This window comes from Erinaceus europaeus, chromosome 6 (genome assembly GCF_950295315.1).
Source record: "Erinaceus europaeus chromosome 6, mEriEur2.1, whole genome shotgun sequence".
NCBI classification, from domain to species: Eukaryota; Metazoa; Chordata; class Mammalia; order Eulipotyphla; family Erinaceidae; genus Erinaceus; species Erinaceus europaeus.
In genome coordinates this window covers 44,002,166-44,025,707 of record NC_080167.1, presented here as the reverse complement: position 1 = coordinate 44,025,707, position 23,542 = coordinate 44,002,166, and the positions used below count along the sequence as shown (strand labels likewise).

The 23,542-nt window shown below is 39.1% G+C and overlaps 1 protein-coding gene across 17 annotated transcripts in view; it reads right to left on the bottom strand.

The window, feature by feature from the left end:
* CDC42BPA (CDC42 binding protein kinase alpha) overlaps nt 1–23,246 on the bottom strand; it is a 244,023-nt gene extending 220,777 nt beyond the window's left edge. For all 17 annotated transcript variants that reach the window (XM_060192090.1, XM_060192086.1, XM_060192092.1 and 14 more), the window contains exon 1: nt 21,886–23,246. In XM_060192090.1, the coding sequence (XP_060048073.1) occupies nt 21,886–22,063 (178 nt within the window). In that variant the 5' untranslated portion in view covers nt 22,064–23,246. The remainder of the gene's footprint in view (nt 1–21,885) is intronic.
* Between the last annotated feature and the right edge of the window lie 296 nt (nt 23,247–23,542).

Below are 23,542 nucleotides of genomic sequence, written 5' to 3'. Positions count from 1 at the left end.
GATTTTAACACTTTTCCTTATGACTTTACTATTTTCAATGTTTTCTTTTTCCATTTTTAAGTAAAAGGCACATGTACAACAACAACATAAAAAAAGACTAACAACCTGCAAGACCTTGATGAACTTAAGAAACTAACCAGTCAGGTGCAGGTAGATAGCATAATGCAAATAGATAGTCAGCACACAGACTCTCATGCCTGAGGCTCCAAAGTCCCAGATTCAATCCCCTGCACCACTGTAAGGCAAAGCTGAATAAAAAATTAAAGAAATTTAAAGGAAGGAAGGAAGGAAGGAAGGAAGGAAGGAAGGAAGGAAGGAAGGAAGGAAGGAAGGAAGGAAGGAAGGAACTAGTAATTTGTGTCCTTAGCTCGTGGAAACATAAGCACTGCATAATTGTTTCAGGTCTTTGGCCTGCTATAATAAAATACCAGTTTGTATAGCTTATAAATGAAAATTTTATTTCTCACAATTTGGAAGTTACAATGTAAGATCTAGTTTTATTCTAGTGAAGACAGTCTTCCTGATTCCTAGCTTAAATCTTCTTCCCAGGTCCTTACATGGTAGGAGACCTTGCAAGTTCTCTAACATCTCTTTGTAAAAGCACTAATCCCTTTCATGAGGGTCCCACCCCAGATGACTAAACACTAAACACTTCCAAAAGGCCCCAATTCTTAACACCACTATTTTTGAGAACTGGGATATGAAAATATGAATATAGAGGAAAAATTAATATTCAGACTACTAAAATAAATCAATAATAACTTGGGGGGTATGTTTTCCAATATAGATCCAGATGTTCAAAGTAAATAATGAAGCCATCCTCTGAACATGTGACCCAGCAGTGGTTACCAGGTAGCCCTTTTCCCATGTGGCCCTCTGCTTAGTGACTCCCTGAAACACTCTTCACTTGGCCATAAAACAGAAATGGAAAGAATAACTCAACAATTACACAGATCTCAAAAAGATGTTTTTCTGTGACAGTCAACCTTCATTACCAGAAGAACCTCATTCAATATGAGGCAAGTTTTGCATTTACAAGAACCAACTGAATTCCAGGTGTCTCAAGAACAGAGAAGTGCTGCCGATGCTGTGCATCTGACAAGAGTTCTACTACTTCCTCTCTCGGCACCAAGGTATTTTCTAGTTTATAGAACTGTTAATCACAGTACAGCACTTATGTAATTTATTTTGTCTTTTTTTGCTCCTTATAGTTCTTTTGTGTGTGTTCAACCCCATAAACAATGAGTAATATGAGTCTAACTTTCAAAGTTATCTTGTGGTCAAAGGAAATAGTTCAGCTGGTAGAGCATAGGAAATGTACACCTGAGGTTCCTGGACCTTGCACCAAAATGATGTACTGGCAACTGACTCTCTCTCTCTCTCAGATATCTATGTAAAATATACATATTTTGCAACAACAAGGACAACAAAAATGGGAAAAATGGCCTCCAAAAGCAGCACAGGGACCAAGCCCCAGCGATAACCCTGCAGGCAAATATATATATAAATTTATGTTAAGTGTATAATATAAAATATTAAAAATCTCATATAAAACAAAGCATCTAAGTACCACTGATATAAATACATACAATTTACAAAGGTTTTTTTCAGGAACAAACTATTCTCCTAAGATAGGCACAAACTACTGTCATTTGTTAGAAAAGAGCTATTACTATAGAAGAGAGTATTTGCTCAAATATACAGAGGGATTCTAAAATAAAACTACTTACTGTAGCTAGTTTTGAGTTCAGATACAGGACTTAGGAAAAGAAAGTTTAAAAACAGAATCAATAGGGGGCCGGGGGGTCGGGCGGTGGCGCAGTGGGTTAAGCGCATGTGGCGCAAAGCGCAGGGACAGGCGTAAGGATCCCGGTTCGAGCCCCCGGCTCCCCACCTGCAGGGGAGTTGCTTCACAGGCGGTGAAGCAGGTCTGCAGGTGTCTATCTTTATCTCCCCTTCTCTGTCTTCCCCTCCTCTCTCCATTTCCCTCTGTCATATCCAACAACGAATTGCGTCAACAAGGGCAATAACAATAACCACAACGAAGCTACAAGGGCAACAAAAGGGGGGGGGGAAATGGCCTCCAGGAGCGGTGGATTCATGGTGCAGGCATGGTGCAGGCACCGAGCCCAGCAATAACCCTGGAGGAAAAAAAAAATAGAATCAATAAAGAAGGGTTAAAAAACTGAAATTTTTATATATATAAAAATCAAAACTATTTTTAAGTTTTCACTGATATCAGTTATTTGTAAATACAAGTTCAATTGTAACATAAGGCTTAAGAAAAGGACCATCATCCTAACCAAAAGGAAATTTCTCTCTTCACACCATCTTCCCAATATAATTATAGCAGAATCTTGGTTAGATCAACATTCAGCGATTTCATAAATAAAACCATTTCCTTTTCTTACACAAACTTTTGTTTTCTTAATGTTTCTTTTTAATTTGCTAAACAGAATTCAAGACTTCCCAGATTTTGAAATCCCATGTTGCTCATAACATTAGATACTGAAGATTTCACTGGAAGTCTTCTGTAGGGAACTGAGTCTCCCTTTGAGATCCTCTCTCTCCTCTTTTGTGTCCTTAGCTCTGTTGAAATAGACCACATTTGATTAATGTTTTTCTATGTTTTTCTCCTTGCTTTATTTATTGAGTCCACCTATAAGTGAGATCATCTGGTATTTGTCCTTCCCCATCTGGCTTCTTTCACTTACTGTGATTCCCGCCAGTCCCATTCATGTTGGAGCAAAGAGAAGACCTCATCTTCCCTTACAGCTGAGCAGCATTCCATTATGTATACACACCACACTTTTCTCAGTCACTCATTCATCTTTAGACATAGGCTGTTTCAAAAATCCAGCTATTACAAATACTGCTGCAATAAATATGGGCATATGCCTCTTCAGATGATAGTTTTGTGTCCTTTGGATATAGACCTAGAATATAAATTACCAGATGATATGGTACATCTATTTTCAAATTTTTGAGAAATCTCCAGACCTTTTCACAGAGGTTTTATTAATTCACATCCCCACCAATGGTATAGAAAGGCTTCTTTTGCACCACATCCTTGCCAACACTTGTTTTCTTCTTTTTTGTTCTCAAGGAAATGAGGCAGTATCTAATGAGTAGAAGCAGCCTAAGTGCCCATGAACAACTGACTGGCTAAAGAAGTTATGGAATATTCCACGAAATATTACTATGCAGAGAGTCGGGCAGTAGTGCAGTGGGTTAAGCTCAGGAGGCACAAAGCACAAGGACTGGCATAAAGATCCCGCTTGGAGCCCCTGGCTCCCCACCTGCAGCAGAATCACTTCACAGGCGGTGAAGCAGGTCTGCAGGTGTCTATCTTTCTCTCCCCCTCTCTGTCTTGCCCTCCTCTCTCCATTTCTCTCTGTCCTATCCAACAATGACGACAACAATAATAACTACAACGATAAAACAACTAGGGCAACAAAAGAGAATATATATATATATATATATATATATATATATATATATATATATATGTATGTATATTACTCTGCGATCAAAAAAGATGATATTGTGTCCTCTGGGACAAAAATGGATGGAACTAGAGGTGACTTAAGCTTAGCAAAATAAGAGATGAAAGACAAAACTACCAGATGGTTTCACTCATATGTGGATTCTGGAGATATGATTTACAGGAACCTACCAAAAAACCCAAACAAAACAGAAACAAGCAAACTTTTTTTTTTAAAGATTTTGTTTATTTATTAATGAGAAAGATAGGAGTAGAGCTAGACATCACTCTGGTACATGTGTTGCCGGGGATTGAACTCAGGACCTCATGCTTGAGAGTCTAGTTCCTTAGCCACTTGAGCCACCTACTAAAAACAAGCAAACTTTTTTAAGACTTGTAAGAACTAAAGTGGTTATCTTTGGGAGCTTGGAGGGGGAGGAGCTTGGAGTGGTTATCTTTGGGAGATTGGTGGTGGGTGTGGTGTGGAACTACACATTATAATCTTACAATTTGTAACAAACTATTAATAACAAATTTAAAAATTATAAAATAAAAAAAGAAAGAGGAACCAAGTGGTGGTATCCCTGGTTGAACAAAAATGTCATATATAATGTGCAAGGATCTGGGTTCGAGTCCCCAGTCCCCACGGGTAAGGGGAAAGCTTTGTGAGTGGTGAAACAGTGCTGCAGGTGTCTTGTCTGTCTGTCTGTCTGTCTGTCTCTCTCTCTCCCTACCTTCTCAATTTCTGGCTGTCTCTATCCAATAAAAATAATTAAAAAGAAAGAAAGAGGGAGTCAGGCAATAGCGCAGCGGGTTAAGCACAAGTGGTGCAAAGAGCAAGGACCAGCAGAAGGATCCCGGTTTGAACCCCCGGCTCCCCACCTGCAGGGGAGTCGATTCACAGGCGATGAAGCAGGTCTGCAGGTGTCTGTCTTTCTCTCCCCTTCTCTGTCTTCCCCTCCTCTCTCCATTTCTCTCTGTCCTAACAACGAACAACATCAATAAAAATAATAACCACAACAAGGCTACAACAATAAGGGCAACAAAAGGGGGAAAAATGGCCTCCAGGAGCAGTGGATTCATGGTGCAGGCACTGAGCCCCAGCAATAACCCTGGAGGCAAAAAAAAAAATCGAAAAAAGGAAGGAAGGAAGGAAGGAAGGAAGGAAGGAAGGAAGGAAGGAGGAAGGAATAAGGCAGTAACTAATAATCACCTTAATGTACATTTCTCCTGACTTAATGTACATTTCATATGACTTTTGGCTAACCGAATATACTCTTTGGTGTGAAATCTGTTCAGATTATCTTCCCATTTTTTAACAACATTGTTTTTCTGTTGATGAGATCTGTGATTTCTTTATATGTTTTGGTTAGTAGTCTTTTAACATATGGTATGTAACATTCTTCTCCCATTCCATAAGATGTCTTTTTGTTTTGATTATGGTTTCTTTTGCTGTGCAGACACTTTTCAATTTGATGCAAACCCACTGTTTATTTTTGCTTTTGCTTTCCTTGCTATGGGACTTGAGTCTTCAAGGACATTTCCAAATTAGACATCATTAACTGTTCTACCCATGTTTTCTTCTAAGTAATTTATGGTTTCTACTCTTAACATCTGAATCTCAATCCATTTTGAGTTGACTTTTATACATGGTAACATGTACTGATCCAGTTTCATTCTTCTTTATGTAACTATCCAATTTTTCCAATATTATTTATTAAAAATACTCTATATACTTAACTTTATGTTCTGGTGTTGTTTTTGACGGGCTATGTCGTTTTCGCCGGGCTGGCTTCACGGGCAGGTAACAGACGACCAGGGACTCATGGTTGAGCTGTAGGCAGTATCTCTTTATTCTTGCAGGAAGCAGCACAATCTAAGACGAGCTAAGCTAAACTCAAGTACCCTAAAACTCACAATGCTGTCTTTATATATACTTGCCAAGTAGGGTGGAAACAGGATGTGACATAGAGAGGGTGGAGAGAAAAGTGACTGGTGAAAATCAGAGTGTGACAAGGAAGGGGCAGAGCAGGCGAGAATCCTATCACTGAACCACCAATGCCCTGGAGTGCTTTATGTAAATATAAAAGTGATTTATGTAAATAGACCAAAGCTTTGAATGGGATTAAATCTATCCCTATATAGGCATATGGTTAAGCAGAAGCCAGGGGGAGCTGGCATACTATCCAACATTCTGGGTCTCTTTGTCATAAATTAAATAGCTGTCCATGTGTGTGAGAACTTATTTCTGAACCCTGGATTCTGTTCCTTAAATCCATGCATATTTTGTTCCAATAGTAAATAACTGTGACCGCCATAACTCTTCAATACAGTTTGGAGAAGAAAAAAAGTGATGCCTTCATTCTTGTTCTTTTTTCACAGAATAACTTTCGTAATTTGGGGCCTTTTATGATTCATACAGCTTCTATAACATTTGCTCTACTCTCTCAAGGAAGTTTTTTGGGACTCTTGATAAGGGTTGCATCAAATTTACATGCTGCTTTGAGAGGAATGATTACTTTAGGAATGACCGTGGAATATGAGCTCAGACCAACAGGGATGCAGAGATTACAGATGTTCCTGTGCTAAATATGAATAGACATGGGTCCTAGGTCAAATAGTAGGGGTTAGAGTTAACAGTATTTTTATACTTTTCCCATATTTGGGAGCTACTCTCTGCCCTGATGCAGCTTTCTTGTCCTAGTCCCAAATCTGACACCATCTTCCCAGACAATACACTTAGCCCACCTGCATGTTAGCTGTGGAGCTCAGGCAAAAATTAGTAAAATCATGGGCACCTTGAAATATACCTAAAATAGACTTCCCAGCCTCTTACAACATGAAAATCACAAATTTCATTTACTGTTTTTACTTTTAGTTTCATGATTTATTAAACACTTTGTTCTGCTTTATATCATAATGCTTTTCAGCTACGAAGTTGCAGATGCTACCTCGATGCTAACCTGACTTCCCTGGGGAGATGACCTCACCAATGTGTCCTGGAACCCCACCTCCCCAGAGCCCAACCCCACTACAGAAAGACAGAAACAGGCTAGGACTATGGATTGACCTGCCAAAGCCCATTTCCAATAGAGAAGCAATAACAGAAGCCAGATCTTCCACCTTCTGCACCCCATAATGATCCTGGGTCCACACTCCCAGAAGGATAAAGAATAGGAAACCTTCCAATGGAGAAGGTGTATGGGTATGGAGCTTTTGGTGAAACTGCATGAATCCCTCTTATTCTTGTCGATCATTATTAAATCACTAATAAAATTTAAAATAAAAAGAATGTTAATTCTACCAATCCATTAACCATGGAACATCTTTTACTTCTTTATCTCTTATGCGTTTTTTTTTTTTTGTAATAACTTTTCTCAGAATACAAGTCTTTTACTTCCTTTGTTAAAACTACTCTTAAATACCTGGGTTTTTTTGTTGTGTGTGTGTGTGTGTGTGTGTGTGTGTGTGTGTGTGTGCACGCGCTATTATAAATGAGATGGTTTCTATGACTTCTAGGTCACTGCTTCCCTGAGGAATCCATGATAGCTACATTGTAGGTATGTCTTTGTGAACTTATCTAGAGAAAACTCTTCTAACTTCAGTTTTGTCATAAAAGGCTAGTAACCAGACTCTGGGAGTCAGTAAAAGTAAATAAATCTGTATTTGATGTCCTTATTTTTAGTATAAAATGCTCATCTTCAAATTTGCCTGATATCACTCACCCCAGAGAATCTGTTTAATCAAAAAGAAATGTCCAATCTTTAGGGGAAAAAGGGTTAAATTAGCCAGCTGGAACAAAGTTGGGGGGTGTTATTGAGTCAATTGCTTATAAAGTACTTTCAGTCAGTCCTCCATATTTATGCTCCCCCCCACCTCAGTTTTCAGAGGTTCCTGAAGATGCTAATTTCTAAGAATTTTTAGAACTCCGCCAAGTCAATTTTATAGTCACCACTGGCAACTCAGGATTTGACTTTTTTAATCTGCTGAGTCAGTTATCACTCATCTAACTGCTTCTCAACCTCCAAAATGTCATTGCTATAGTATCCTCTCCTACTTTTCTCATCAACAAAGTTTTAAGGCTTTTTCTTTAGGTTTTTTACTATAGTATTAGTGGGTTTATTAAGGGAATGAAATTAAATTTATCTGTTCAATGAATCATTCCCAGACTTTAAAACTTATGCTGGATGCTGTACAAATAAAGTTAAGCACAGACTTAACATAAGAACCTTAAGATTTGAGGGGCCAGGCAGTGGCACATCTGACTAAGCACACACATTACAGTAAACAAGGAACTGGGTTCAAACCCCTGGTCCCCAACTGCAGGGGGAAGCTTCATGGGTGGTGAAGGTGCAGGTGTCTCTGTCTCTTTCCTTCTCTATCTCCCCCTCTTAATTTCTGTCTCTATTCAATAATAAAATAAATAAAAAGGCTTTAAGATTTTGGAATTTTTTGCATTTTACCATATTTGTTACACGTAACAGACTTTTCTGTTTACCCTCACCTCATTAAATACTTATATAACGATTATCAACTTCTGAATGAAGGTATTATTAAAAGAAATTATTTTAGAAGTACTCATATCATGATTTCTTTGTAAAACAAAGTTCCTGACATGTAAAAATATGATTTTCATGAAATGCTTCAAGACCAGGTATACTGTTCTTAATCTGGCTTTTAATAAATGCAATGGCACTGACTCTACCAACATTACCAAATGACTGCTATACATGTGGAATATGTGCTATACACTAGGAAGCAAGACAGGGAAAGGGTTAACCAACAGTTGAAATCATAGAATAATCTGCCTTAATTTGCACAAGAATCAACACTTCTAACTTCAGTAAAAGGTGAGTGGTACAAAATGGGCAATAGGAAATAATCTGGAGAATGATGGCGCTCTTTTATATCTTGATTATGGCAGAGGCCTACATGTCTGTCAAAACACAGGATATACGCCTCCAAAAAAGTAACAATTGGTCTGGATAGTCAAGATTCTGAGCAAGAGCAAGACAACATAACATGCACATCTGTGGGAAGAGAGGGAATGGCACTGCAGCATAAGGAATCAAAGATAAAGGGGGAGGAATCACAGCAAGGCATGGACTGCTGGTGAACTAGGAAGAGAGATCATCAGCATAGGCACAGAGGCTAGCAGTGATGGGAGACCGGTTACATAGTGTGGGATTGGGCAAATAAGAAGAAAACATACAAAGGAAAATGAGACCCAGACTTCTGACCAATGAAGTAAACTATGAAGTAAAAAATATGGAAAAGAGTGAGTCCTGAGAATTTAATTGTTATTAGAGGTTTGGGTACAAACTCAGAATTAGAGAGAGAGAGAAAGGGGGGGCAAGGGAGAGAGAGAGGGAGAGGTGGGTTTAGTATTAGGGAGAGAGAGCTAGAAATCAAGAGAGATCTACAGAGAATACAGAAACAGATATGTAAGTGGGTAGGCATAGAATGTATGGGTGGATATAAGAATAAGACAGTAGGATGGGAGTCAGGCGGTAGTGTAGTGGGTTAAGTGCACGTGACGCAAAGCACAAGGACCAATATAAGGATCCGGTTCGAGCCCACGGCTCCCCACCTGCAGGGGAATCAATCACTTCACAGGCAGTGAAGCAGGTCTGCAGGTGTCTATCTTTCTCTCCCTCTCTCTGTCTTCCCGTCCTCTCTCCATTTCTCTCTGTCCTATCTAACAACGATGGCATCATCATCAACAACAACAATAATAACTACAACAACAATAAATTTAAAAAAGAAAAACAATAAGGGCCACAAAAGGGAAAATTAAAAATAAATAAATAAAAATTTAAAAAAGCAAAAAAAAAAAAAGACAGTAAAGAAAATGATAGAAAGTTTTGGCTATTAATAAAGCCAGTGAACAACATTAAACAGTAATAAGCACACAGAGCCCAGATTTTGGGTTTGACATATTCCTCCACTAATATGAATCAGGACTCTGAAGAAAGAACTAATTCCAAGGCTGAGGTAGGAAAAGTACAAGATGATCCTGAATATTTTGTGGTGCCAGGAAGTGAAAGTGCTCAAGAAGTCACAACCATATTTAAAAAACAAAAAAGTCAACTGGCAAGATCTCTTACTTGAGTCTCAAAGCAAAATCGTAGTAAGGAATTCCAACCCAACGCAGAAAAGAACTACTCTGCTAGAGAGTAAAGGGCCACTCAATAAGAGCCTGTTTCAGCCTCAGTACCACACAAGAGCATTTTGGATGGTGAAGCAGTACTATAGTGCCTCTCCTACTCTCCTCGATTTCATTCTGTCTTTCCAAAAGTAAGATAAAGACTAGAAAATTGAGCCAGGGAGGTCACTCAGAAGAACTGAACATTGGGAGTCGGGCAGTAGCGCAGTGGGTTAAACGCAGGTGGCGCAAAGTGCAAAGACCTGCATAAGGATCCCGATTCGAGCCCCGGGCTCCCCACCTGCATTGGGAGTTGCTTCACAGGCAGTGAAGCAGGTCTCAGGTGTCTATCTTTCTCTCCCCCTCTCTGTCTTCCTCTCCTCTCTCCATTTCTCTCTGTCCTATCCAACAACATCAATAACAACAATAACTACTACAATAAAACAAGGGCCAAACCAAGAGACCCCTCACAGAATGGGAGAAGATCTTTACATGCCATATGTCAGACAAGAGGCTAATAACCAGAATATATAAAGAGCATGCCAAACTCAACAACAAGACAACAAATAACCCCATCCAAAAATGGGGAGAGGACATGGACAGAATATTCACCACAGAAGAGATCCAAAAGGCCGAGAAACACATGAAAAAAAACGCTTCAAGTCTTTATTTGTCAGAGAAATGCAAATCAAGACAACAATAAGATACCACTTCACTCCTGTGAGAATATCATACATCAGAAAAGGTAACAGCAGTAAATGCTGGAGAGGTTGTGGAGTCAAAGGAACCCTCCTGCACTGCTGGTGGGAATGTAAATTGGTCCAACCTCTGTGGAGAACAGTCTGGAGAACTCTCAGAAGGCTAGAAATGGACGTACATTATAATCCTGCAATTCCTCTCCTGGGGATATAGCCTAAGGAATCCAACACATCCATCCAAAAAGATCTGTGTACACATATGTTCTTAGCAGCACAATTTGTAATAGCCAAGACCTGGAAGCAACCCAGGTATCCATCAACAGATGAGTGGTGAGTGGCTGTGCAAGTTGTCGTATATACATACAATGGAATACTACTCAGCTATAAAAAAAAAAAATGGTGACTTCACCGTTTTCAGCCGATCTTGGATGGACCTTGAAAAAGTCATGTTAAGTGAAATAAGTCAGAAACAGAAGGATGAATATGGGATGATCTCACTCTCAGGCAGAAGTTGAAAAACAAGATCAGAAGAGAAAACACAAGTAGAAACTGAACTGGAATTGGCGAGTTGCAGCAAAGTAAAAGACTCTGGGGTGGGTGGAGGGGGAGAATACAGGTCCAAAAAGGATGACAGAGGACCTAGTGGGGGTTGTATTGTTATATGAAAAACTGGGAAATGTTATGCATGTACAAACTACTGTATTTACTGTCTAATGTGAAACATTATTTCCCCAATAAAGAAATTTTTTTAAAAAAATAGAAAGAAAAAGAAACAAAGGCAGGGAACAAAAGAAAAACAAAAAACAAGAGCAACAAAAAGGGAATAAATTAATTTTAAAAAAGAATATATATTTAAAAATCCTATCCTCATGAATAAATCATAACCCCAGGCTAATACAAAATAGAGCCTAGTTGGAACAGGATTTTAAAGTATCTCCTCACAAATTACTCGTTACCAAGAGGGGGGGAAAAAAACAACTTTACAGTGGAGAAGCCTCACAGATACCACCTTAACCAAACAAATAAAATGAACACATTTGTCAATTATATGTCAGTAAATTGGAAGTAAAAACACTGTAATGAAATGAACAACGGGGCAATACTGCATTGCTTGAAAGATGCAATGATAAGAACACAGCATCATTTGTTACATTCTTGACAATGATACATTATCATGGGGAAACAAACCCAAAATGAGGGCTGTTGCAAATACTAAAAAATAACTTATCGACCAACAATCTTCAACAAGCATCGGTCACGAAAATCAAGAAAATTCTCAAGATCTAATCTGGACTGAATGACATCAGAAAGTGGGGCATCCAAACACAACATGGTTCTGACTGAACCCTTGCGCTCCAGCATTACTGGGACAACTGGCAAGACTCAATTGCTTGACCTTTACGAGGGGCACTGTGGCTATGTAAAAAAACGTAGGAAACACACACAAACATATTTGTATGATGGCAGGTCGTGAAGTTGGTAATTTATTTGCAAATGATCAAAGAAGGTAGATTTCACTGCCTTTGCACTTTGTCAGTTTGATGCTGCTTAAAACTTCTTTTAAAAATTGACATAGAGTGGTCTGGGAGGTGGCACAGTGGTAAAGCTTTGGACTCTCAAGCATGAGGTCCTGAGTTCGATCCCTGGCAGCACATGTGCCAGAGTGATATCTCACTCTTTCTCCTATCTTTCTCATAAATAAATAAAATCTTTTTTAAAAAATTGACATGGAATGAACCTATTCATATGGGATACTGTTGACCAGCCTCCTTGACCCCATTTCCTTTTTTCTTTTAATTTTTTAAATTATCTTTATTTATTTTATAGACAGTCAGAAGTCGAGAGGGAAGGGGGAGAGAGAAACTTTCCCCCTGCAGGTGGAGTGCAGGGGCTTGAACGTGGGTCCATGTAACATGCACTCAACCAGGTATGCCACCACTGGGTCAATTGACCCAATGTTCTACTCTTCATTCCTTAAGGGGGGGACTAGAGACACAGACAAAGATAGCGGACAGAAAGCAGCCACCACAATATGAATTCATAAGTCTTGGAGCTTCCAAGGTGCCATCCATCTATGGTGTTCCCATGTGGAGCTGGGGCTAGAACCAAGGGTTTTTTAGAATCTCTGGACTGGGGAGCTGGGTAGTGTTGCACCTGGTTGAGCGTATATATTACTATATACAAGGACCTGGGTTCAAGCCCCCTGTTTCCACATGCAGGAGGGAAGCTTCACAAAAGGTCAAGTAGGTATCTCTCTATTTCTCCCTTTCTTTCTCCCCTTCCCCTCTCAATTTTTGTCCTATCACAGACACAAGAGTCTCTGTCTCAAGTAATATACCTGTGGTTAGAGGGGTAACTGAATTAGAAAATGATCAAGCTCTACCAGAAAAACAAACTGTTAGGCTAGTAGAAGCATCTTTGCAAAGCAGGAACTGCATATATAAACTCCTCAAAGACACGCAGCAAATTTTCATTGCTTTTTCTACAAACATCCAATACAGAGCTCTACACTTACTTAATGAATACTGCCATCAAGCTGATGCACAGCAAAGTGCTAAGGGAAAAAAATAACATGAAAAGGATAAAGGCAAGTCATTCCAATCTTCACTTGTTTAAAGTTTGATGTAAACTGTGACAGTGTTCACAGAAACAATGGGGCATTCTGGCACAACAACAGTTCAGAGAGGCTCTTTCATTGTCTACAGCATCCTCAGATCGGCCAGCATTTCCCAAATTCTGTCAACAACTCCTCAAAAAAAAAAAAAAAAAAAGGTTCCAAGGGCAAATTGTAGGTTCAAAAAAAATAATTATAAAGGCCCCTATAATGCAGAGGGTTTTTTTTTTTTAAGTTTATTATGAGGGGGCTGGGTGGTGAGGCACCAGATTAAGTGCACAAAGTATGAAGCATGAGGGCCCACGCAAGGATCCCAGTTCAAGCCCTGGGCTCCCCACCTGCAGGGGTGTCACTTCAGAAGCAGCAAAGCAGGTAGGCAGGTGTCTATCTTTCTCTCTCCCCTTTGTCTTCCCCTCCTCTCTCAATTTCTCTCTGTCCTATCCAATAAAATGGGAGGAAAAAGGCCGCCAGGAGCAGTGGATCCATAGCACTAACACTGAGCCCCAGCAGTAACTCAGAAGGCAAAAAAAAAAAGATTTATGATCATGTGCTTTGCAACATCCAAAGAAAAACTATGAGTACTGCTTCCCAAACTCACACATGCAAGTTTTAATTTTCAGAACATTAATTTATATTTCTTGAAATCAAGTTTAGGAAACACTAGTGTACACTTACTATTTGTCATGATTACTGCCAGACCACAGTATGCACTTACGAATACTGCAGGACCTTTAGTCCAAAAAAATAAATAAATAATACAAAACACTACATGAATGATACATCAATAATTTTTCATTAAAAAATCATCTTTCATGAAGCGATTTTAATCTGAGGTGAGATCTAGGGTTCTACCACTGATCTGCTGATTATTTTTATATAAAATATGAAAAGAAAATATATAAACCAGCTATCTCATCGTACTTGTTGGTGATAATTTTAAAAAAGTATACTGTTTAGTATTTACTAAAAAAAAAAAAAAAATCACTTAAAACAACCAAAATGTTCCAAAGCACGTATCTTATCCCGAAAGGAGGAATACAATATTCTTGACAGTTAGGGAGAAGGCACAGGAACACAGTATAGGACTTACAGCTAGAAGATCCTATATTCAAATCTCCAATGCTGGAAATACCAGAGTGAAGCTCTGGTGTTCTCTCTCTCATATCAATAAATAAATATTAATGATATAAATGTATATGTTTTATGCATAATCACACAAAGAAAGGCATCCTCAATACCAGTAATTTAACAAAACATTTTTAGTACAATCTAAGCATGCTTGTTAATGCTAAATTAAAAAGTAAGTTACATCTTGTAATTATACAGTTATACATCTCAATTACACTTTCGAAAATAAATACCATTTTATTTCTCCCTCTATCACAAGGCTAGACAGGAATTTAAAAAACTGAATGGGGGAAAAAAATCCGACAACATGCAAAAATAAAGCACCAAAAAAAGAAAATCCTAAACAAAATGTTAACTGTCTGATAAAATTAGCTACTATTATGTCTCATTTTGACAACTGCTGAAGCACACTTAAAGAGCTAAAGTAACTTGTGTGAACCACTGAGACAATAATCAAAGGAATCTATGGAATCTGAGGTTCCTACTTGTTGCCAATATATTGGTTTAGCAACAGTTCAGGGTGAGGTATTCTCCTTTGTAAACCTTCACCATGGAAACTCAAAGTAAATTTAATTAAGCTTTATCACCATGATTTTTTTTTCCATTAATTAAGCCTATACTGAGGCTTAAGCAATTTGAAATAAAACTGAAAGGTAACAAATGATTGCACATAACTAGATTCATAAGTATTTCTAAAAGACTGTTTTCAACCACATTAGTGGTATTTTAAGGATGATTAAATTGTGAGTGGAGAAATGTAGCTGATGGGGTTATAATTAAATAGAAAGGGAGTCGTCGGGCGGTAGCTCAGCGGGTTAAGCACACGTGGCGCGAAGTGCAAGGACAGGTGTAAGGATCCCAGTTCAAGCCCCTGCTCCCCACCTGCAGGGAAGTCACTTCACAGGCGGTGAAGCAGGTCTGCAAGTGTCTCTCTTTCTCTCCTCCTCTCTGTCTTTCCCTCCTCTCTCCATTTCTCTCTGTCCTATCCAACAACAACATCAATAAAAACAATAATAACTACAACAATAATAAAACAACAAGGACAACAAAAGGGAAAAATAAATATTTAAAAAAAAATTTAATTAAATAGAAAAATCTCTATCAGAAAAGAAAAAGACCAACTTACCTCCCCCATAAACTGTCTCTAAACAATCAAGGTGCCTTATCCTCTAGTACTATCTGCCACCTCGATATTCAGAATAGAAGTTCATGGTTTTCAGAATCCTAATTGTGCACATAGTGCAGCAACAGCACAAAATATATATGCTTTTCTCATTAATGAAAGGCTTATATTTTCAGGGGGAGGCTTATGCTACATATAAACAGGTACTGGAACCGTCCCAGTTAAAAATGTTGTAATAGCAAAGTTAGCATTTATCCAAAAGTCTGAAACTAGCAGTTTAGCTAAAATATAACCTGGGGGGGGGATGATATTTAACACTATAATGGATTCTAAAATCCATGAGTTCATGATATTTTCCTCTTAGTCAGCACAAAGTAATGAATGAAACTGTTTCAGAGAGCCGGTAACTTTGCAAGATGCCACAATTCCAGTAATGACAACAGCAAAAGATAGTGAAGATTTCTGTATTTCTAAGTGTTTACACATGAGGAAAAACACACTTAATTCAAGTAAGAAAGGGTCATAGGGATTTCACAGTCATTTAAAGAATTCTAGGAGCTAAAATCACTAATTTAATATTCTATCTAATTCCGTCACACTTTACAGGGTTCTTTTTATAGCTATATAAGATTGTTTTCCAAAGACTTTTGTTATTTCACAATAATTGTAAAGTTTATCTATTAGCTTGTGAGTATCATACATGACACCTAAAAGTCCAGAACCACTAAGTAAAATACGTAACATATTCAGATTTGAGTATTTTCTCTAGGCTGCATGGTATCCTAAGATTCCTTCAAATTTGGTCTTTTCTTTCTTTTTTTTTTTCCTAATTTATATAACTTTCTTTTTTATAACCTTTTTTTTAATAACCTTCCACTGCCCCAGAGTCTTTTGCTTTAAAGTCACCTCCTTTGCTTCATCTTGAATAAAACTTGAAGCAACCATATTAAGTGAGGTAAGTGAAAAAGAGAGATGAATACTGGATGACATCACTCATAGGTAACACTTAAGAAACAAAAACAGAAAGGGAAAATAAAAAATTTTCTTTCTTTTTAACAATGAATTTCTTTTTTAAAATATTTTATTTATTGTAATGAGAGATAAACACAGGGGCAAGAAGGTGGCGCACCAGTGGGATACACATGTTACAATGCACAAGGACCCAGGTTCAAGTCCCCAGTGCCCGCCACCTGCAGGGAGAAAGCTCTGTGAGTAGTGAAGCTGTGTTGCAGGTGTCTCTCTGTCTCTCTTCCTCTCTATCTCCTCCTCCCCTCTTGATTTCTGGCTGTCTCTATCCAATAAATAAATAAAGATAATTTTAAAAAATACACACATACCACAGCACTGCTCAGCTCTGGCTTATGGCAGTGCTGAGGACTGAACCTGGGACCTTGAAGCCTTGCATCAGAGTTAGAGAATTTGGGTTATCCATCATGCTGTCTCCCCATCCCAAATTCTCTAACTCTGATGCAAGGAACAACCATGGCCTCATTCTGAACAAGCATTTCCAAAGGATATTCTCTCCCAAATCTTTCTCTCTCCTTCCAAGAAGTTTGTCCCTATTCAAACTCCTTCTCTTCATTAAATTCTTCCATCCATCCATCCCTAACCTTCTTGTGTGTGCTTCTGAAAGAAAAAAAGGATTATAGAATTATGTTCAGTAAGCTTTTCTCTGTGTAACTCTCCACATATTTTGGTCTCACCTACTCTTAACTCTAGTTAGAAATTCCAATCTAGTGGTCCGGGAGGTGGCGCAGTGGATACGGCATTGGACTCTCAAGCATGAGGTCCTGAGTTCAATCCCCGGCAGCACATGTACCAGAGTGATGTCTGGTTCTTTCTCTCTCTCTTCTATCATTTCTCATGAATCAATAAATAAAATTAAAAAAAAAAAAAAGAAATTCCAATCTACAGTTAAACACAGTAAGTTTTACTATAATAATATCTATTGCTAATACACATCATGTATTGAATATCTTCTATTTTATCTTACTAATTAAGTTGATTTCAGAACCTAGGGAACCTGATTTTAAAACCTATCAAAGCCAACACGATGATAAACAAAGTATATACACAACCTACTGACAACACATCATCAAAAAAAGAAGTTTGGGGGGAGGAATAACTACTACAGAAGAGCAGTACAACAAAATGTTAGTGTATATCAAATTCGGTTCTCTTACCTTAAAATATCTTGGGCTTACTATGTAATATTGATCACTTCTAAGAACTGTGGGATATTTCTGAAAATGCCTGACATATGCAATTTGTTTTTTGCCTCCAGGGTTATTGCTGGGGCTTGGTGCCTGCACTAAGAATCCACTGCTCCTGGAGGCCATTTTTCCCATTTTGTTGCTCTTGCTGTTTGAGCCTTGTTGTGGTTATTATTATTGTTGTTGATGTCGTTGTTGGATAGGACAGAGAGAAACCGAGAGAGGAGGGAGATAGAGAGAAGGAAAGAAAGACTGACAGACACCTGCAGACCTGCTTCACCACTTGTGAAGTGACCCCTCCCCAACCCCCGCAGGTGGGGAGCCGGAGGCTTGAACCCGGGTCCTTATGCCTATCCTTGCTTTGCACCATGTATGCTTAACCCACTGAGCTACCACCCAACCCCCTATGCTATTTGTTTTTACACTGTCTACTAAGGAATGCCTTACACTGCCATATAAAAATAATTCCTAAATGTTAAGTGTTAACCCGGTCCTCATTCATGGAGCAATGTAACCTTTTTTCCAAAGGGGGGGGGGGAATAATAGTAGCCACCTTACTGAGCAAGCTTCTCCTTTGTGGCAGCACTGTGTGGGATCATCTGCAACTCACTACATTCTTGGCATACACTATATAATTATGTGGAGAACGGAGAAGTAAAAGTGCCCAAAAATCATGTTTCTGATGACATGTGTGACTGGGAACTTGTATAAAAATAACCTTCAGCATCTGCACTAAGTGAACATTTTGCTAATTTGGTCTGATTAGTAAACCCCAATCACAGAAAGCTCAAAGGAAGACCAGTGGAAGGAAGTAAGGAACAAAGTGTCCTAGCAAAGAGTCAGACCCTTCAAAGCAAGCCATCATCACCTCATTTAATTGAGGCACACATGAAAGAAAACACTTGAATGAAAAGTTTAAGCCTGTTGATAAGCTCTAATTAGTTTGCATATCACTCAGATTATCCTGTGTATTTGTACACACTGCATAAGCAATGAAATTAATAAAATTAATTATCAAGGATAAGTTAAATAATATGTTACCAAGACCAAGATTCAGGAAGTATAAAAAAAGAAAAAAATAACACCAGCTACCCACATACAAATATCCTTTTATGTTTCTTTTAACTGAGTAGTATTTATCTGTATTTTAACTAAATTGGTGGAGAATTCCCTAAAATTTCAACTTCCCATTTCAAAGTAGTCAATTCAATGGATAAATTAATCATTCTATAATTAATAAATTGGTTTATAATATAAAAGTGATTGTCATGTCTGTAAAAAATAAAAGTTCTACAGCATCCCAGTGTTATACCACTGACACCAAAACTATTATTCTACTAATAAATATAAAAACTGTAATCATTTTAAGAACTTAAAAAATGAGGTGAAACAGAATCTTATGGAATGTAAGTGGAAAAGAATATACATTATCAAATTAGTAGTTAACTGTAGTAACCTATGACCTTAAAGCACTCATCTCCCTGCTCTGTTGCTTATTGGCTTAATCCCCTCTTCCTCTCTCCAGATCTGCTTATTTCCTCCCTCAAGCTATCACTAAGAGAAAACTATTTATCTGACTTTGAATTGTCAGTTTTCTTATTACCCTGATACTGTAATGACCAAAACATTAACTTTATCAATGTAAAAGTGAAGTGAATCACAACTAAGAATAAAATTAAACTGATGCAAATGAAGCAAAACAAAATTTTGGCTGACTCCCTTTTTTTTTAAGTAGCCTATCAGCATAATAATTGGGCATATCTAAATAATACTTTCATTAATATAAAAAGCCAAATACAAATATATAGCATGTAGGACAGAATGCTACAACATTCGTGTTTTGAATATTGGACCTTTAAAAATCAAACTAAATATTATATCATTGAACCCAAATATTTTTAATATTTAATATTTAAATCTTAAATATTTTTAATATTTCAACCAAATCAATCTCTGGAAATTTATATCACAGACACCAAAGAAATATGTTTTAAAAAATTTAAGTCAACTTACTATCTGGATATTTCCTTAGTATAATTTGCTTCTTATTTATTGTTAGGTAATGAGATAAAATAAAACGACATTTCCCCAACAACGTTGTCCTCAGTTTAAACATGGAGAGCTGGTCAATTTCAGCACATACATGAAACAACAACTGGAACTCTTAAGTAACCTAAATTCTCAAATAAAAAGATAGCTGTTCACAATACATCTCTAAACAGCTTTCTAGTCTTGATTTTCTGTATTCTTACCCCAAACTTCTGTGGTTGCTAATAATACTAGCTTCCAAGACCTCATATTTGAAGTCAAAAAATGCCTGAGACATAACAAACATAGTCCAGTCCAAAAGTATACAAAGTAATTAAAATTTCTAGTCTCTCATTCTCATTACTATGAAACACAAGAAGAGTTTACTTAAGAAACTGTATTTTTGTTGCACCGTATGTCAAACTTTGAAAAAGACACAATGAGTAATACTACTAAAATGTAATTTCCTTTAAACTGTGAGAAGTCTTGGTTTGAAATTATCTAAAATGTTAACAGAATGAAACTTATTTGGTCAAATACTCACTTTGCTTTAGGTTCTTTAGCTTAAATATATAAGCAAGTTACATTACACATATAAGAAACAAAGTTCAAAAAATGTAATTTGTGGGAAATATACCTAAATCATTCTTGACAATACATCAAAATGTCTCATAGCATCAAAGGACCACATAAATTCTAAGAGCCAAAAGACAATTGAGGAAATTCTTCTTTACCACAATTTTAAAATTCTATTAGCTAAGAATTGTCTCACCATTTGGCAAATGGGAAAGAACAGGTATTAAAAGACAACCATAGCCACAGACTAGTGTCATTATGAAACCGCAATTCAAGAACTGAAACTGTCATATCAAAAATACTCAAACCAAAGAGCCTGGATAGCTCAGTCGGTAGGTAGAACATCAAAAATACTCAAACCTTTCCTTTAGGCCTTCAAAAAGCTCTCGATGGGACACAGAACTCTACATGCATTATACACCTATGCTCTGTGTGAAAGTAAAGACACAAAACCAGTACCAAAAGCCCAAACTGTCTTCATAAAGACAGAAGAAGTCACATCAAAGATAGCTTAGAATTCTTACATTACCAATATGCGCCTGGTAGTCTAAACTTAAAAAAAAAAAGGACAAATCACTCTCTTCATATGTGCAAGTAGACACACACACCCCTACCCAAACACACACACACATTTCATGACTTCAAGTTGCTAGAAAACTTCTGACACTGGCAAGCTGAATAAAGTTATTATGTTCTGGCAGACCTGGAACGTGATTAAGTGATTTACCTGACAAACTTTAATAAATTTCATATTTGAAAAGAGAGAGAGAGAGAGAATCATCAATTAACTTCTATTCAGGAAAATAAGGCTTTTCTTGACAATAAAGACAGTTCAGTATAATGACTTCCCAACACATGGAAATGACTAGTGTACAAAAGATATAATAAACTCATTTAGCTAATACCCTTTAAAAGCCAATGCACACAAGTAGGCCTGGGTGATGAGGTGTATGTATCTTCCCAACAAGGAGTTGCTGGATGTCAAACGTGGTCAAAGGTAAGGAGAACTTAAGCCAAACCTTCAAGCCTGAAGGTCACATGGAGCATTTGCTCTCCTCGTTGATCTGTTCACTCCAGCAGATCTTCTAAATCTCATTTGTCTTTGGGAGAATTAAGACAGAAATTTCACCACTTTGGATTGGAATTAAATTGAGAGTAAGTCTCACTCTCGGGCAGGTGCTACTCCTAAAACATTCCCCACCAAGAACCAACACAATTTTTCTTTGTCAATTATTTGTTTTGCCAGCTTACCAACATGACCATTTTTGGAAAGTCCATGTTTAGTAATTCCCTTTGCTTAGGAATAAACCTCTCTGATGACAACTTTCAGAGTCCCTATTGACCCAAGCTCTTGCAATATCCTCCTCCCACTTGGAGAGGGATTTCCAAAGTCTGGTAAAGGAAGGTATCCATGAATAAGTACCTTTCAACTGAATGTACCCAAACAACCACGCATTAGGCAGCTATGAGTAATAAGCCATTTTGCCCACCAGAGTTATTTAAGAGCTTTTACTGCTGACCTAAAAACATAAATAATTCTTTCCCATAAGATCCACATCAAGTCAAGGCAACAATGAGTGGCACGATTTGACTCTTGGAAAATGACCAACGACAACAAGGGGGGGAAAAAAAAAACTTGGCAAACTGGTGTCTATTCTTGTACTGCATAGAGTCAACAGCATTAATATACTGTACACATCATATGTGATATAAAATATAACTATTTTAAATATATACTGTAAATAAATAGTGTATGTATTACACACACTTAGCATATATTTATACACTCATTACATAATGGAACGTCTAGTTACGAAAACTCTCAGACAAATCATAGTGCCCAGCTTACGAATTTGCATTTTTCATATGAACTTACCCCATTCTAGGTATTCAAGAATGTTCTTCTCTCTTCTCAGTGGAGAATTATTGCATTCATCATAAAGGCAGATGAGAATATCCAGTAAGGTCTCCACGCTAAAGCACTGCCCATTGGTCTGAGCGGGCCCATCCAAAATAAACTGCTCCAACTGCCTCAAACGCACTTCTCCAGACATGTTTGCTTCAGTTGCGGCTGGCTTTCCTTTAAATAATGATTGCGATTTTTTTCACTAGGGCTATTTGGGCCTAAATGTCCAAAGGCGTGGTTTGAAAAATAAACCACTTGTTCTTCAAACAACTGTCACTCAACGCCAGTGTTGAATTTAACATCCAATACCAGCAGCAGCCTCACTTAACCGATGCGTCCTCAATTTCGCACATATACATCTATTTCGAGGGCCAGTTACCATAAAAATATATATATATTTAATGCATTTTAAAAGAATAATAGTTAAGTCATATATTTAAATAAAATAATTAAAAGTACAGCGAGCCAAAGCGTCGACACTTCTTTGAAAAAAAAAAAAAAAAACTCTTCTTCATTCAAAATTCAACTCGTGCAACATAATCCTGAAACGAATCCTGTTGCATCATTAATGAATTAAGTCCGATGTGCATCAGCGATTCACTTCCCAGGAAGAAGGCAAATCGGAAACGGAGGGGGAAAAGAAGACCGAATGTATATAAGGGGGAGGGAGAGCCCAACACTCGGCTGCAAATCCTCCAGCCACCACTTGGATCCTGCATCCGCGGCTGTTTCTCCGGCGGGGAAGGGAGAGGGCGAGGTCCCTGAAGCAGCCCCCCGGCTCCGAGCAAGCCAAGTCTGCCCCGAGGAGGCTTTTCCTTTCTCCGGCCCAGATCCTGCTTTTTTTTTTTTTTTTAAGGCTTTGCAGTTTGTTCTATTTCCAACGGATTCCGATGGAAACTCTTCATTTTTCTCCCCGCTTCTCCAGGGCCTGGCTTGGCTGTGCGGCCGGGGATGGGGACGCGGGCGGCGGGCAGCGCGCGGCGCTCGCGCCTGGGGCTCCGGGAGCTGCGGCTACTCGGCCCGCCGAGCCCGCTCCATGTCGGTGGTCGCTCTCCCGCCGGCCTGGGCCGCGCCGCGCAGGGCGGACACCCCGGGCTTTCCTGCACCCGCAGCGCGGCCGCCCGCCGCCCAGGCGAAGTGTGGGGGGGTGCTCTTCTGGATTCAGAGGACGCAGGCGGCGGCGGCGCGGGCGGCTCCAGCAGCGACTTCTCCGTCTTCTTCACACCCCTGTGTTAAGGGCATCTTTCCCCGGCGAGGAGGGAGGCGGCCGCGGCGCAGGAGGAGGGGTTGGTGCCGCGGGTGTGGAGACCGGAGGCTGCGGCAGCCCGGCTCGCAGCCACTCCCTTCCTCTCCGTCCCACCCCTCCCCCGCCTTCCCCGTCCTCTCGCGCTCGCGCCCTGGGCTCCGCGAGGCTCCCCCGGCCCCGCCGCTCGCAGGCGGAGGCTCGCCCAGTCAGGATCCAATATGGCGGCCCCCGCCCCCTCCCACACGCTCGCGGGCGCGCCCGCTCCCCCCGCCCCGCGCTCGCGCGCGCCCGAAGGCCCGAGCCAGGTCGGGTCCTGCGGCCGGGCCGGGCCGAGCCGAGCGCAGCCGAAGCCCACGAGTGGGCGCGGGCGCGGGGGCTGCA